This window comes from Pseudorasbora parva, chromosome 1, assembly GCF_024679245.1.
Source record: "Pseudorasbora parva isolate DD20220531a chromosome 1, ASM2467924v1, whole genome shotgun sequence".
Lineage (NCBI taxonomy): Eukaryota > Metazoa > Chordata > Actinopteri > Cypriniformes > Gobionidae > Pseudorasbora > Pseudorasbora parva.
In genome coordinates this window covers 802,596-820,000 of record NC_090172.1, presented here as the reverse complement: position 1 = coordinate 820,000, position 17,405 = coordinate 802,596, and the positions used below count along the sequence as shown (strand labels likewise).

Genomic DNA, 17,405 nt, shown 5'->3' with positions numbered 1-17,405 from the left:
AATAACTGAGTTTAAAGGGTTAAATCAAGCAGAAAAAGCTCTCTAATGTATTAATTGCAGGTCATTTTTGAATAGTGATTACGTTACACACACACTGACTCAGGTCCCCTGTTAGATAGTAAATCACGACGCCTGTGTGTTTGCTGTGTCATTTCTTATCATTACAAACACACTGCAAAGATTTAGAGGTTTTACAGCAATACCTGAGTTTAAAGGGTTAAATCAAGCAGAAATAGCTCTCTAATGTATTAATTGCAGGTCATTTTTGAATAGTGATTACGTTACACACACACTGACTCAGGTCCCCTGTTAGATAGTAAATCACGACGCCTGTGTGTTTGCTGTGACATTTCTTATCATCACAAACACACTGCAAAGATTTAGAGTTTTTACAGCAATACCTGAGTTTAAAGGGTTAAATCAAGCAGAAATAGCTCTCTAATGTATTAATTGCAGGTCATTTTTGAATAGTGATTACGTTACACACACACTGACTCAGGTCCCCTGTTAGATAGTAAATCACGACGCCTGTGTGTTTGCTGTGTCATTTCTTATCATTACAAACACACTGCAAAGATTTAGAGGTTTTACAGCAATACCTGAGTTTAAAGGGTTAAATCAAGCAGAAATAGCTCTCTAATGTATTAATTGCAGGTCATTATTGAATAGTGATTACGTTACACACACACTGACTCAGGTCCCCTGTTAGATAGTAAATCACGACGCCTGTGTGTTTGCTGTGACATTTCTTATCATCATAAACACACTGCAAAGATTTAGAGGTTTTACAGCAATACCTGAGTTTAAAGGGTTAAATCAAGCAGAAATAGCTCTCTAATGTATTAATTGCAGGTCATTATTGAATAGTGATTATGTTACACACACACACTGACTCAGGTCCCCTGTTAGATAGTAAATCACGACGCCTGTGTGTTTGCTGTGACATTTCTTATCATCACAAACACTCTGTAAAGATTTAGAGTTTTTACAGCAATACCTGAGTTTAAAGGGTTAAATCAAGCAGAAATAGCTCTCTAATGTATTAAATGCAGGTCATTATTGAATAGTGATTACGTTACACACACACACTGACTCAGGTCCCCTGTTAGATAGTAAATCACGACGCCTGTGTGTTTCTCTCCTCAACCCCCTCAACCCCCACAACCCCCCACTCACAATTTACATTTCAATAAGGGAGACTTGAAAAACCAGTTTGTGAACCACAGGCCAATAGAGCTCAAACTACCAATGTGGCAGAACCCTTCTCAAATAAACTAGAGAAGATGCTGGGATTTGCCCTGCCAAATTAAACTAAATTGCAGTTTTTACAATCGCTAGGCCACGTTTCTCAATACTTTGGTCATTTTCAAAACTTGTTCTCCAAACCAACTTTCTGCTTCACATCAGTTATTTCACATTCAAAATCCACAAAAACTAACAAAACACTTAATTCATGTCTCAAATCAAGTGCCAATGATCCACAGTTTAGCTTGCACAGACTGAAGTTGTGATCACTCTGTGAAGAGTTTTGAAAAAGTGACCAACATTTGTTTGACAAATTTGAGAGTGCCAGAGACTTTGACTAAGGAGAATATTCTGAGCACACTGTGTGATGTTATTGAGATCTTTTATGAAACTTTTTAGAGGTGATAAAAGTGAGAGTTCCAGAGTATCTAGCTGAAGAGAAAAGTCTGAGCACAGCGTGCGATACTGTTGAGATCCCTTCTGAAACTTTAGAGGAGACACATATGAGCAATCCAGTCTCTCTGGCCAAGGAGACAAATCAGAGCATAGTATGTGATGTTGTTGAGATCTCTTATGAAACTTTAGTGGAGATAAACATGAGAGAATGTCAATTTTGTCTGAGGATAAACATGTGAGAAGCAGGAGACTTAGCCTTTTGTCTCAATTTGATGTTCACTTGATCTCATTTCTGTCTAGGAGAAAGATGTGAGTTGAGAAGGAGATCTCAGGTTTGATTTTCCTTTCCTCTAGGTTGGCCTTTGGTTCACAAACTGGGTTTTTAGGGCCCTATAAAATCTGTTTTATTTTTTCCCAAATTCCGTTTTTTCCGTTTTAATTTTTGCAGATTCCTTTTTTTCCGTTAAAATGTTTGGTAATTCAGTTTTTTTACCCTTTACTGTAATTTTGGTGAAAAAAGAGTTTGCTTTTAATGTTAATATAATACAACATAAAACAAAAAATAGGAATGACCTTAAATTTATCGAGGTAACAAACATCACATTTACTTTTTAGGACAAATATGATATTTAACATAACACTGCACTGCAAATACTTCAAATATTAATGGTTATTAGCTTTAAACTTTCCGGTAAAATAAATTATAATAGTTTATATAAGTTAAAATGAAAGAGCTCCATTAGCTTTTTCTTTCAAGTAATTTTTTTTTAAAAAGAACTAAAAAAAAAAAATCATAAGAATCATATTTTACAGTACTCTTAAGTACTATTAAGTAAAACATTTAAATTTGAAAATTAACATAAAAAAAACATTGCACCATGAAATCATGTAGTGAATTGTTCTGTGTGTTTAACAATCACCATTATGATATCCAGAGCTGTGAAAAATAAAAATACACGAAAACACAACACTGCCAGAAGTTTTTTCCCCCAACTTCAAAGGCCCCTTTAAATGATTAAAACTAGATGCTTCATTTTAACTTTAAGGTTACTTATCATGTAAACTACCCATATAGAGCATGTTAAATGCATGTTTGGAACAGACTAACAGAGGGGAAAACGGTCGCATTTGCAGCAGATATGCATTGCTGCCTAATGTGCACATTATAAATCAAAGCACGAGATGACAGGGGTCGAGCAGAACACCGGAAAATCTGACAGAATGGACAATATTTGTCTGTCTGTGCAATACACGAGCGCGGCTCACGCTCTCCATATGGAAAGGTTCTGCGCCGCCTGCGCGTGCAGTGTGAAACCGCCGTTAGCGTCGAGTTTCTTAACTTTTTCGCTGCCGAAAGCAGAGCCGTGGAGACCAACTTCACCATACTTTCATTGTTTTGAAGGGCGAGCTGAAATGACGGGAGGGGTTGTGTCGCGAAGATTTGCTTCCCCCGGTCTGCACTTTCCTCAGACATACGTTCTCCACCCACACGACACAGAATTTCATTACAAATATGTAAAATTCCGGGGAAATCTGCGTTAACACCAGATTCCGCGTTTATATGCAGATTCCGCGTTAATATGCCAATTCCGCGATTCCGTCCGCGATTCCGTGATCGCGGAAATTATAGGGCCCTAGGTTTTCAAGTCTTCCCTTATTTATTATTATTAGAATGTAAATTGTGTGGGGGGTTGTGTGGATCTACTGTGTTTGTGGGCCCAGTTTACAGCAGTTAGTTCATCTACAAATGAAAATTAGCCCATGATTTACTCACCCTCAAGTCATCCCAAGTGTATATGACATTCTTTTTTCAAATGAATAAAATCTGAGTTATTTAAATTTATATTAAAAAAGTCCTGGCTCTTCCCAGCTTTAAAATGCCAGTGCCTTGTCGGTCCATAAAAGTGCATCTAACCATCATATAACTGATCCACACAGTAACTGATCCATAGACTAAAATACTAGCTCTCGGTTTTCAGTGCCACACGAATCACATTGCGCTTAAAGGACAACTCCGGTGAGAAATGACCCTAGGGGTAATTAACAGATGGTTATCGAGTAGATCGTTCTCTGGGATGCGGTTTCATGAAAATCGAATTTAAAGAGTTTTATCTCTAAACACAGATTAGCTTATAATGTTTGTCTATGGGGCATGGAATAAGTGAAATTAAATCGCTAGTTAATACCACTAACAAGGCTCAAAATAACCTCACACTAACAAGGCAGCATAATGAGGATCCCTACATGCAAACTGCAGCATTGAGAACTTGTTAGAGTACAATTGGTTTAATAAGAAGATACTTTCTAAAGACAGTACATTACACGTTTACAGACTGCAGCCATCTTGGAAAACAGTCTCGACTAGTCGAGCCACGAACGCTGTGCTAAGTGAGCTGATCGATAGGAATTAAGTTTGTGAAATCTAATTACATGGACTTTTTTTTCTTTTTTTTTCTCTACTGCGTTCAGTGCTTTCTTCCGGAAACAACGGCCCGAGATTCCAAGTCACAGTTCATCACTTAGCACAGCGTTCGTCACTCAAATCTGTTTTTAGAGATAAAACTCTTTACACTTGATTTCCATGAAAACGCATCCCAGAGAACGATCTACTCGGTAACCACCACCTGTTAATTACCCCAAGGGTCATTTCTCACCGGAGTTGTACTTTAAAGAGTAACCCTTCTTCACCCATGAATCCTTGACGTATGTGCACTGGCAAACACTGAAGAGAGAAGATAGAGCTAAACAAAACTTAGCGTCAGGGGTTACTCTTTTCATAATAACACTAAAACACAATATCTTTCAATAAAAATAGTTAGTTTAGTCTATTAAGTTTAAAATATGGACGTTGTTCTTACACAAACGTGCCACGTTGCTTCAGAAGGCTCTTCATTATTCACGTGCTATATGGGTGAACACCTAAAGCACACGCCCCAAAAGCTGTATCTCTGACAGTCCACGAATGCTAAACTAAAATGCTAAAATTAATACAAAATTATTTTTAAAAAAATAGGAAGTATCCCAGTAAACATAGTTGCTTATGTCATAGTAGGTTCAGTTAAGTGAACATACACTTTGAGAAAAAGTAACTTTAAAATTATTAACTTATAAAAATATATATATATATATTTTTTTTTTTTTATTATTTTATTTTTTTACAGTGAGGACAATACAGTGTTATATTACAACTACTGACAGACCGTCCTGAAAAGCACTGTTTATTTCATGTGTATCATATCTTTTGTATTTATTTGTGCTTTCACTTGTAATGTGTTTGGGCTAGTGGTTTAGATGTGCTCTTGAAATTGGAATAGAGAATAGTGTGTGTTGAGTTTGCTGCTCAACCCCCCACCAGTAATTTACATTTCAATGCATGAAGACTCTCACAGGTGATACAAAGAAGCTCACTACTGTTACCTGTGTCCTAGACCAAATACACTGCCAAAAATAAATTGAAATTACATGATGAAATGAAATTACAATCGCTAGGACATATTTCCCAATATTTAGGAGAACTGAGTGAGGAGTTTATAAATTTGCTAACCAACTTTCAGCTTCACAGCAGTTAATTTTACTTTTACAAATCAACTCATTCTTCCAGAGCACTAGCAGCGCAGGTTTACATCAACACTAACATCAGGAACATTATACAATTAAAATGTCTTTACAAAACTACTAGAATGACACTCTCTGCTGCTTATAATTCACTGCATGCTTACATTACAGTACAACATTATTCCTAAGTTTCCTCTTTTGAATGGATGGTAATGGCCTAACACTGGTGTTGGTGTTCAGTTTCATCAAAGTTGCTTTGATAGTGTTTGATTTTTTTAGCAGGATAAATTGCATTACACTATTACTGTATACATGTTGTAAATTGCTGTCTCATTCAGTTTTGTATTATGTTATTGTTTTGTCCATAAGTTTAACACTTTTGAAAACAGCATGTAAGGATGTGCGAATTGGCCTGTAGAACAAAGATTTGATTGTGTTTGTGTGAGAAAAGATTTCAGGTAAATTGAAAGATGTTGCCACTGAATGCATTTTTTGCTAAAGCAATGTTAATCCACAGTTAAGCTGTGATATAAAATGTTCTTTTACAAAACATTTCTCAATAATAAACACACTTTTTCAACTTTTTCAACTCTTCACACAGTGATCACAACTTCAGTCTGTGCAAGCTAAACTGTGGATCATTGGCACTTGATTTGAGACATGAATTAAGTGTTTTGTTGGTTTTTGTGGATTTTGAATGTGAAATAACTGATGTGAAGCAGAAAGTTGGTTTGGAGAACAAGTTTTGAAAATGACCAAAGTATTGAGAAATGTGGCCTAGCGATTGTAAAAAATGTAATTTAGTTTAATTTGGCAGGGCAAATCCCAGCATCTTCTCTAGTTTATTTGAGAAGGGTTCTGCCACATTGGTAGTTTGAGCTCTATTGGCCTGTGGTTCACAAACTGGTTTTTCAAGTCTCCCTTATTGAAATGTAAATTGTGAGTGGGGGGTTGTGGGGGTTGAGGAGAGAAACACACAGGCGTCGTGATTTACTATCTAACAGGGGACCTGAGTCAGTGTGTGTGTAACGTAATCACTATTCAATAATGACCTGCAATTAATACATTAGAGAGCTATTTCTGCTTGATTTAACCCTTTAAACTCAGTTATTGCTGTAAAAACTCTAAATCTTTACAGTGTGTTTGTGATGATAAGAAATGTCACAGCAAACACACAGGCGTCGTGATTTACTATCTAACAGGGGACCTGAGTCAGTGTGTGTGTGTAACATAATCACTATTTAATAATGACCTGCAATTAATACATTAGAGAGCTATTTCTGCTTGATTTAACCCTTTAAACTCAGTTATTGCTGTAAAAACTCTAAATCTTTACAGTGTGTTTGTGATGATAAGAAATGTCACAGCAAACACACAGGCGTCGTGATTTACTATCTAACAGGGGACCTGAGTCAGTGTGTGTGTGTACCGTAGTCACTATTCAATAATGACCTGCAATTAATACATTAGAGAGCTATTTCTGCTTGATTTAACCCTTTAAACTCAGGTATTGCTGTAAAAACTCTAAATCTTTGCAGTGTGTTTGTGATTATAAGAAATGTCACAGCAAACACACAGGCGTCGTGATTTACTATCTAACAGGGGACCTGAGTCAGTGTGTGTGTAACATAATCACTATTCAATAATGACCTGCAATTAATACATTAGAGAGCTATTTCTGCTTGATTTAACCCTTTAAACTCAGGTATTGCTGTAAAAACTCTAAATCTTTACAGTGTGTTTGTGATGATAAGAAATGTCACAGCAAACACACAGGCGTCGTGATTTACTATCTAACAGGGGACCTGAGTCAGTGTGTGTGTAACATAATCACTATTCAATAATGACCTGCAATTAATACATTAGAGAGCTATTTCTGCTTGATTTAACCCTTTAAACTCAGGTATTGCTGTAAAAACTCTAAATCTTTGCAGTGTGTTTGTGATTATAAGAAATGTCACAGCAAACACACAGGCGTCGTGATTTACTATCTAACAGGGGACCTGAGTCAGTGTGTGTGCAACGTAATCACTATTCAATAAGGCCATCCTTAAAAATATTTTGGTTTGCAGTAACAGTAAAAAAAAATTAAAAAAGGGTCGGTAGGTAGGTCTATATTTTTTTTTTCAAATTTTAATGCAAAAAAAAAAAGTACATTTTTGGTGATGGTGATTACGTAGGTATGAATTTAAACAAATTAGCATATCGTGACATCACTGACTGGGTCTTCAAGCTGTGCCTTCGGGCGTGTAGGCTAATTGCAGGCTATATAGACAACAAACAAATTGAAATATTTGTCAAAAACATGTTTATTGCATAAATTTCAGGTGCATTCTTTAAGAAAAGGGTCCAACCACCAGCTAGCTGTCATTGACTCAAAGCTGTCAACCCTCCCTTTTTTTCCGGGTTTCTCACGTATTTTAGCTCTTTTCCCGCTGTCTTCACGTTTTAGTATTTTCCTGTGATGTGTTTCTTATTTTTATGCTCGATTGTGTTAACTCAGAACACGCAACTATCTGTGTCTCTGAAGTGGCTTGCACTTCTTGCCAGACCAACGCATCTGGTGATATAGACTAGTGCATTTGAATATTAAAAAGCAAAAAGTTGTTTTTATGAATTCAATTAATTAAGTAGCTATAACCAGCTATTCAATCAAGAGCAGTGAGTGAGTCTTTATCTTTTGTTTGACAGACAGCAGTAAAGGCTACTGCCCCTTTAAGACCTAATACAGAGATATGCATCGTCTTTCTCAACTGTATAAAGTTCTCTTAAGGGATATAGACTGTCTGATGGATACTCATCAAGATCGACATGTTGACATACTTTTTGTGTGAGTTTATCCGTTCAAACGCAAGACTTGAAAGAACTCAATATTTGTGCGCTGTGAGACGTGCGCGCGCCTTTGTACCAGCGCAGAGAGACAGCTTCTCACACTGCAGAGTTCTCATTCGCGTCTTCTGGCGACTATACTGAGTGATGATGGCGAAAATGACTGGTCATACGGCAGCACTCGCATGCATTGAACACAGTTTACAAAGATAGACCGTTTTGCCCATGTTTTCTTTTATTATCGCTGTTGTAGTGCACGTGTATCCATCGACAGAACCATACATAAAGCATTATTTTTCAAGTTACAACCAGTGCCGCCGCTCCCACCACGCGCTGGGGTCGAGCAGAACACACGCTACCCATAGCAACGCGTTATGACAACGACATTTCAGACTGACAGAGACAAGATAAACGACTTTTCCGCCATTTGTTACTGTTTTGTACACGTTGTTATATTAATTATAATTCAAAATCTGTTTTATTCGCCACAATATAGTAATGATAAATGTTGAGAGCGGCACTTTTGATTCATTTTCAAAAAGGGCAGGGGCTCAAACTAAGCCCTCCCTTCTGCAGTGCACTTGCCCGGTGTGTGTAACGTGTCCATGGTCCTGACTCCTGTCACACGGCGAAATCTCCGACAGGGCTTTAACAGTCTAACGTTACAGTGAATGAGAGAATGAGCCGAGCCGAAACGAACGCACGTGCAGGCCATAGTGTGACATCCGTTAACCATAGTGTAAACATAGATGACGTCACGGGTTTTTCTATAAACGAAAGAACGTAGCCTTCGTTTGTATGGCCCAGGCAATTTATACATTTATAATACTTACTAAAATATAATTCATATTATTTTATTACTGTTTTATTAGTTGTTTGAAAAGTAAAAAAAGAAATTGGTCGGTCTTAAAGCCAATTTACAACCGGCAAGTCGGTCGGACTAAAAGGAAAAAAAAATAAAAAATTGAGTCGGCCCTAAATTGACAGGGTCGGTCGGGTTACGGCAAACAAGAATATTTTTAAGGATGGCCTAATGACCTGCAATTAATACATTAGAGAGCTATTTCTGCTTGATTTAACCCTTTAAACTCAGGTATTGCTGTAAAAACTCTAAATCTTTACAGTGTGTTTGTGATGATAAGAAATGTCACAGCAAACACACGTGTCGTGATTTACTATCTAACAGGGGACCTGAGTCAGTGTGTGTGTGTAACATAATCACTATTCAATAATCACCTGCAATTAATACATTAGAGAGCTATTTCTGCTTGATTTAACCCTTTAAACGCAGGTATTGCTGTAAAAACTCTAAATCTTTACAGAGTGTTTGTGATGATAAGAAATGTCACAGCAAACACACAGGCGTCGTGATTTACTATCTAACAGGGGACCTGAGTCAGTGTGTGTGTGTATTGTAATCACTATTCAATAATGACCTGCAATTAATACATTAGAGAGCTATTTCTGCTTGATTTAACCCTTTAAACTCAGGTATTGCTGTAAAAACTCTAAATCTTTACAGTGTGTTTGTGATGATAAGAAATGTCACAGCAAACACACAGGCATCGTGATTTACTATCTAACAGGGGACCTGAGTCAGTGTGTGTGTATAACATAATCACTATTCAATAATTACCTGCAATTAATACATTAGAGAGCTATTTCTGCTTGATTTAACCCTTTAAACTCAGGTATTGCTGTAAAAACTCTAAATCTTTGCAGTGTGTTTGTGATGATAAGAAATGTCACAGCAAACACACAGGCGTCGTGATTTACTATCTAACAGGGGACCTGAGTGAGTGTGTGTGTAACAATCACTATTCAATAATGACCTGCCATGAATACATTAGAGAGCTATCTCTGCTTGATTTAACTCTTTAAACTCAGGTATTGCTGTAAAAACTCTAAATCTTTACAGTGTGTTTATGATGATAAGAAATGTCACAGCAAACACACAGGCGTCGTGATTTACTATCTAACAGGGGACCTGAGTCAGTGTGTGTGTGTAACATAATCACTATTCAATAATGACCTGCAATTAATACATTAGAGAGCTATTTCTGCTTGATTTAACCCTTTAAACTCAGGTATTGCTGTAAAAACTCTAAATCTTTACAGTGTGTTTATGATGATAAGAAATGTCACAGCAAACACACAGGCGTCGTGATTTACTATCTTACAGGGGACCTGAGTCAGTGTGTGTGTGTAACATAATCACTATTTAATAATGACCTGCAATTAATACATTAGAGAGCTATTTCTGCTTGATTTAACCCTTTAAGCTCAGGTATTGCTGTAAAAACTCTAAATCTTTGCAGTGTGTTTGTGATGATAAGAAATGTCACAGCAAACACACAGGCGTCGTGATTTACTATCTAACAGGGGACCTGAGTCAGTGTGTGTGTGTAACGTAGTCACTATTCAATAATGACCTGCAATTAATACATTAGAGAGCTATTTCTGCTTGATTTAACCCTTTAAACTCAGTTATTGCTGTAAAATCTCTAAATCTTAGCAGTGTGTTTGTGATAATAAGAAATGTCACAGCAAACACACAGGCGTCGTGATTTACTATCTAACAGGGGACCTGAGTCAGTGTGTGTGTAACATATTCACTATTCAATAATGACCGGCAATTAATACATTAGAGAGCTATTTCTGCTTGATTTAACCCTTTAAACTCAGGTATTGCTGTAAAAACTCTAAATCTTTACAGTGTGTTTGTGATGATAAGAAATGTCACAGCAAACACACAGGTGTCGTGATTTACTATCTAACAGGGGACCTGAGTCAGTGTGTGTGTGTAACATAATCACTATTCAATAATGACCTGCAATTAATACATTAGAGAGCTATTTCTGCTTGATTTAACCCTTTAAACTCAGGTATTGCTGTAAAAACTCTAAATCTTTACAGTGTGTTTGTGATGATAAGAAATGTCACAGCAAACACACAGGCGTCGTGATTTACTATCTAACAGGGGACCTGAGTCAGTGTGTGTGTGTAACGTAATCACTATTCAATAATGACCTGTAATATTCAATAATGTAAATACATTGGTGTACCTGACAATAATCTTAAATGAGAGATGTGGACTGATCATATACTGTAATTATGAAGACACAACAGAGAATGAATTTCTTAAAGAAATGACTTTTCTGTAATGTATTAGGTATTATGTCTAAGGTATATTGTGTTTGTGTGTGTGTGCCTATTGTGATACCAGATGCCTGTGTAAACAAGTTAACTTATTTTAATGTGTTGACTAACATACTAAAGCACAAGAAGACTTGTGGACTAACTAAGTGCAGTGTGTTACTTGATGTTACATCTTGTAACTTTATTGCGACTGTGTAATAAATATATTTAAAAATAAATTAAAGTATTAAAGTATATTTTAGGTTACAAATAAATACTTCTCAGTACATTCAAAAGAACACAGTTATTATAAAAAGACATTATTACTTGACACATTATATAGTCTGTACGAAGCTTAACTGCATTTATGTTATTTATTTGTAAAGACATGTAATGGTGGAGATGGCATATATATATGCCAAATGCATATATATATATATATATATATATATATATATATATATATATATATATATATATATATATATATATATATATATATAAAATGAAGAAAGACTTGACTGCCAGCTCACTTCACACACACACACAGCTCCACTGCAGACTAATGGAGGTCCCCTGTTGGATAGGTAGACATCGGTCACACACAAACACACACAGCTCCATTAGAGTCTATGGAGGTCCCCTGTTGGATAGGTAGACATCGTTCAGGTCCCCTCTTGGCATATTTTTAAAAAAATAAAAAAATGCTTATTTGAAGTTATATTATGAATAAGGACCTTAAAAGAAAATTTTGTATGTGATTTTTGTTTCTTCAAAATGACTAGAAACACAGGTCCCCTCTTGGATAGTGTAGAGTGATAGTCCCCTCTTGGTAATATAGACGTGTATGTGTGTGTGTGTGTGTGTGTGTGTGTGTGTGTGTGTGTGTGTGTGTGTGTGTGTGTGTGTGTGTGTGTGTGTGTATCCGTCATTTGTTCCGTCTGTTCTGGTGACGAACTGAAGCTGAAGTTAGTCAGTGGGAAAGAATCCTCACACACGAGCGAGGAAGAAGCTTTCAGAGAAGAAGACAACGCTGTGCCTTTGTTCCAGAGGGAACCAACAAGAAGCCATTCACACACACACACACACACACACACACACACACACACACACACACACAACACACACACACACATTGTACAGCACTGATGATGTCTAACAGCACTTCATCTGTGGGCAGAGAACAATCTGAGATATTCCTGATTCAGAATGAGGATTAAATCCCAGACAGGCCTAAGAATCCCTTGAGAATGTGCTACTAGTATCTTAAACTAAAAATGAGAAAGTAAACTGTTAGGGGTTCGTTTCATTATTTTTCTTTTGCGGTTTAACATATGAATGCTTTTGAGAACTACAGGTCCCCAACACTTGGCCAAAGTGTGTCTGAATGTGTTTAAATATAACAAAACTAGATGCTGTCTAAATATATAGACCGTTTATGGTGATGGCTATGATCAGAATATCATCAAAAAGTTGATTTATTTCACTAATTCTATTAAAAAAATAAAAACTTGTGTATTATATTCCTTCATTATACACAGACTGATATATTTCAAATGTTTATTTCTTTTCATTTTGATGATTATAACTGACAACTAAGAAAAATCCCAAATTCAGGATCTCAGAAAATGAGAATATTGTGAAAAGGTTCAATATTGAAGACAGCAGGAGCCACAGTCTAATCAGCTGATGAACTCAAACACCTGCAGGCCTCTAAATGATCTCTCAGTCTAGTTCTGTCGGCGACACTATCATGGGGACGACTGCGGACTCGACAGATCTCCAAAAGACGACCACTGACACCTTACAGACGGAGGGCGAGACGCTAAAGGTCATTGCAGAAGAGGCCGGCTGTTCCCAGAGCTCTGTGTCCAAGCACATTAAGAGAGGCGAAGGGAAGGAAAAGATGTGCTAGAAAAAAGTGTACAAGCAATAGAGATAACCGCGCCCTGGAGAGGAGTGTGAAACAAAACCCATTCAAACATGTATACAGCAGTTGCTTCTGGTTCTGGATTCTGATTGGCTGAGGGCCGTGTGATATTCCCTCAGCGCGGCGACTGTCATGGCGGACGAACAAATCCACTGTTATTGTGTCACGAAATGTAGTTTTAATAGATGAGAATGTAGTTTTTTAGACCTCAAACGTGACCCTGGATTACAAAATCAGTTAATGCAATGACGTTTTTTTGAGATTCGACAACCTTTATTAAAATATTATTAAAAGCATTTTGTAAGCATTTTGGGTAATTGTGTGTTTTATTTGTGATGACGCAGCCAAATTGTGCTATTTTCATGATTTATCAAATTTTTTATGTGGTCTAGATACAATAATATTTAGAGTTTCTATTTATTAAACAAATTTCCTTCATTGTATCAACTCAAATTTTTTTATTTCAATAAACTCAAAATGTTAAAGGAACACTCCACTTTTTTTGAAAATAAGCTCATTTTCCAAGTCCCTTAGAGTTAAACGGTTGAGGTTTATCCTTTTTTGAATCCATTCAGCTGATCTCTGTATCAGGCAGTTCCATTTTTAGCGTAGCTTAGCATACATCATTGAATCTGATTAGACCATTAGCATCAAGCTCAAAAATTACCAAAGACTTTATTTTTTCAAAGGTAATTTTTTTCCTATTTAAAAGTTGACTCTTCTGTAGTTACATCGTGTACTAAGACCACACGGAAAATGAAAAGCGGTGTTTTTTAGACCGATATGGTTAGGGTCTATTCTCCCGTTCCTGCGTAATAATCATGGAACCGTCCCATGGGTGCAGCGGCACAATAATATCACAGCGCAACTTTTCATTTTCTGTTCGTCTTAGTACACGATGTAACTACAGAAGAGTCAACTTTTAAATAGGAAAAATATTGAAAGTCTTTAGTCATTTTTTGAGTGCGATGCTAATGGTCTAATCCGACTCAATGATGTATGCTAAGCTACGCTAAAAGTGCTGCCGCCAGATACAGAGATCGGCTGAATGGATTTGAAAACGGTGAAAACTCAACTGTTTAACTCTAAGGGACTTGGAAAATAAGCCTATTTTTTTTAAAAAGTGGAGTGTTCCTTTAGGGCAACCAGGTTACTTACTTTTTTAAGTTAAACCAACAAAAAACAACATTTGTTTTTTTTTTTTACAGTGCACTGTTATTGTTTTTTTTTATTGTTTTTTTTATGGATGAGAATGTAGTTCTTTAGACCTCAAACGTGACCCTGGATTTCAAAATCATTTTTTTTATTTATTCATCATCCTAAAGCTGACTAAATAATCTTTCCATTAATGTTTATTAGGACAATATTTGGCCGAGATGCAACTATTTCACTGCAAACAAATGCTGGTCTAACTTGTATTTTTGTCTTGGTTCCAGAGGTGGACAAAGTACTCAACTCTATTTCTGGAGTATAAGGACAGAAGTATTTGTTTTCTAAAGTTGTTTAAGCAGCCATATCACACTATAGCCCAAGACTGGTCTCCCACTGAGGCTAAGCTGGGCTGAGCCTGGTCAGTACCTGGATGGGAGACCAACTGGGAAAACCAGGAGCTGCTGGTAGAGGTGTTAGTGAGGCCAGCAGGGGGTGCTCACCCTGTGGTCTGTGTGGGTCCTAACGCCCCAGTGTAGTGATGGTGTTAGTGAGGCCAGCAGGGGGCGCTCACCCTGTGGTCTGTGTGGGTCCTAACGCCCCAGTGTAGTGATGGTGTTAGTGAGGCCAGCAGGGGGCGCTCACCCTGTGGTCTGTGTGGGTCCTAACGCCCCAGTGTAGTGATGGTGTTAGTGAGGCCAGCAGGGGGCGCTCACCCTGTGGTCTGTGTGGGTCCTAACACCCCAGTATATGATGGGGACACTATACTGACAAAGAGCACCGTCTTTCGGATGAGACGTTAAACCGAGGTCCTGACTCTCTGTGGTCATTAAAAATCCCAGGATGTCCTTCGATAAAGAGTAGGGGTGTAACCCCGGCATCCTGGCCAAATTTGCCCATTGGCCCCTGTCCATCATGGCCTCCTAATCATCCCCCTATCCTGATTGGCTTCATCACTCGGTCTCCTCTCCTCCAATCAGCTGGTGTGTGGTGAGCGTTCTGCCGCAATATGGCTGCCGTCGCATCATCAGGTGGTGCTGCACATTGGTGGTGGTTGAGGAGATTCCCCCCTTCAGTGTAAAGCGCTTTGAGTGCCTTGAAAGCGCTATATAAATCGAACGCATTATTATTATTATAAAGTACTTAAGTATCAAAAGGACATTTCCTTTTTTATGTCGCCGGCGCTCGCCGCATTATTGTATTATAGTTGTATAAATGCACATTATGCCATCATGGTTTAAGCCAGTCAGTGACGCTCCATCTGACACACTAGCAGACGACTAACTTAAAGGGTTACTTCAGCGATTAGCATATGGCTTTGTATCAGCAGAAACCCTGGAGTATAATCAATGATCGTGCTTCCCCCTCTTATATCCCCCTGAGACGAGAGATTTATGCATTTTATTTCTGGAAAATTTCCTCTCGTGACGCAAATTGACGATATTTGCGTCACGAGAGGAATGTTTGCCCAGAGGCTAAAGACTACAGCCAGCAGAGGGAGCCATTGCCGCATGTTTTCAACTCGTGCATGGGGAATGGAGATCACACTCACAGCACAGCTCAGCTACAGGCATTAATTTAAACGGATGCTAAGCAATGTAAGTGTTTTAACTTCTCAAATTAATTTCTATGAAAGTTAAGCTTCCAAAGGCATGAACTGAAAATGCGTTGTGAATGTATGCCGCGAGTGTGGTCGTGATTACCTCAGCTCTCATCACGAGAGCTCATCAGCTCATTTATGACGTTAAATGTAATCTGACTCCTTAATCTGAGTCTGCTGTGAGACTCACGCGGCAACTCAATGGTTATATTGAACACACGTTCAGTATTTAATTGTACTTTCTGAACTCAGTCACAGTAATCCAGTAGCGGTGGCTTTGGGAATGGACTCACAGGGCAGCGGAGCATTCTGGGAATTGTAGTCTTTCATCCCCATGGGAATGAAAAAGCTGCTGTCACTTTAAGGCCGAATGCACGGATCCAATACACTGATACACATCTGATATTCTCACACTGTTCACCTTCACTGAAGACAGAATCAACTTTGTTTATGTGAATACTCCACTAAATGAGCATTTGGACATCCGTCTTCTTCCATTTTGCTCTAAACTATAAATCAGTGTTTAATAAATGCTGTGAAATCATTGAACTTCACGAGACTCTACAAGAGTGATTCCTGAAAGGCTTTCTGCAAAAACCCAAACACCTTTTAAAGAAGAAAAAAATCATCACTGACTTTCAAAGCTGCGACAGAAACGACTTTCCACTTCGAGGACCTTGATAGAAATGTAGTGGAGTAAAGAGGACGATATTTGTCTTTCAGATGGAGTGAAGTTAAAGTCATATTTGGTGTTGAGAAAGGGTCTGTCAGTGATTGTGACGAAACTCTTTTGTGAAAGAAGTGTGTGTTTGTGTCAGTGTGCGTGCGTGTGTGTGTGTGTGTGTGTGTGTGATGGGTAGGTTTAGGGGCAGTGTTAGGGGATAGAAAATACAGACGTGTATTATAACAAACGTGTGTGTGTGTGCTTTAGTTCTGCCAAGTAATCTGCCAGCATGAGGCTGAGCACAGGCTCCTGTTCTTCATCACCTGCTGAAACACACACGTATCGAGGCTCCACCATCTATTAGCCTACTAAGACACGCTAACATGAAATAACATTCAGTGTGAAAGAGATTTATCCCTCATGAAATATTGTTTTCACCACAGAATCTCCAGAACAAACAACTCGAGAAACACTTCTACAGTCCATGAGAACCTTCCAGCAATGAATTACAGTTAAGACGACATTTATCCACAGAGACGCTTTCTGGCAAAGTCAAGAACTAAAGAGATATTTAGAGAACCACGTGTGTGTGTGTGTGTGTGTGTGTGTGTGTGTGTGTGTGTGTGTGTGTGTGTGTGTGCGCGCACCTGTACCTTCGGAGGCTGAGGCTGGTCGTGCGCACTTGGACAAGGAGAGGCCATGATGATCCTCTGCGCTCCTAATCTCTCCCGCAGTCAGGCGACCTCACACACACACACACACACACACCACACACACACACTGATGACCCAATGGTACAGTGACCGCGCGATAATAATCCGTCGCCGGGTTTGTCATTGAGCGGCGCTGCGAGAGTTCTGTCACAGACTGACAGTGCGCACACATACACACACACGAGA

The 17,405-nt window shown here is 38.2% G+C and overlaps 1 protein-coding gene across 1 annotated transcript in view; it reads right to left on the bottom strand.

Annotated features, from left to right (window-relative positions):
* Positions 1 to 17,277, bottom strand: part of ank2b (ankyrin 2b, neuronal) — a 213,719-nt gene extending 196,442 nt beyond the window's left edge. Inside the window, exon 1 of the mRNA XM_067447692.1 lies at positions 17,160 to 17,277. Coding sequence (XP_067303793.1) covers positions 17,160 to 17,207 — 48 coding nt within the window. The 5' untranslated portion in view covers positions 17,208 to 17,277. The remainder of the gene's footprint in view (positions 1 to 17,159) is intronic.
* Between the last annotated feature and the right edge of the window lie 128 nt (positions 17,278 to 17,405).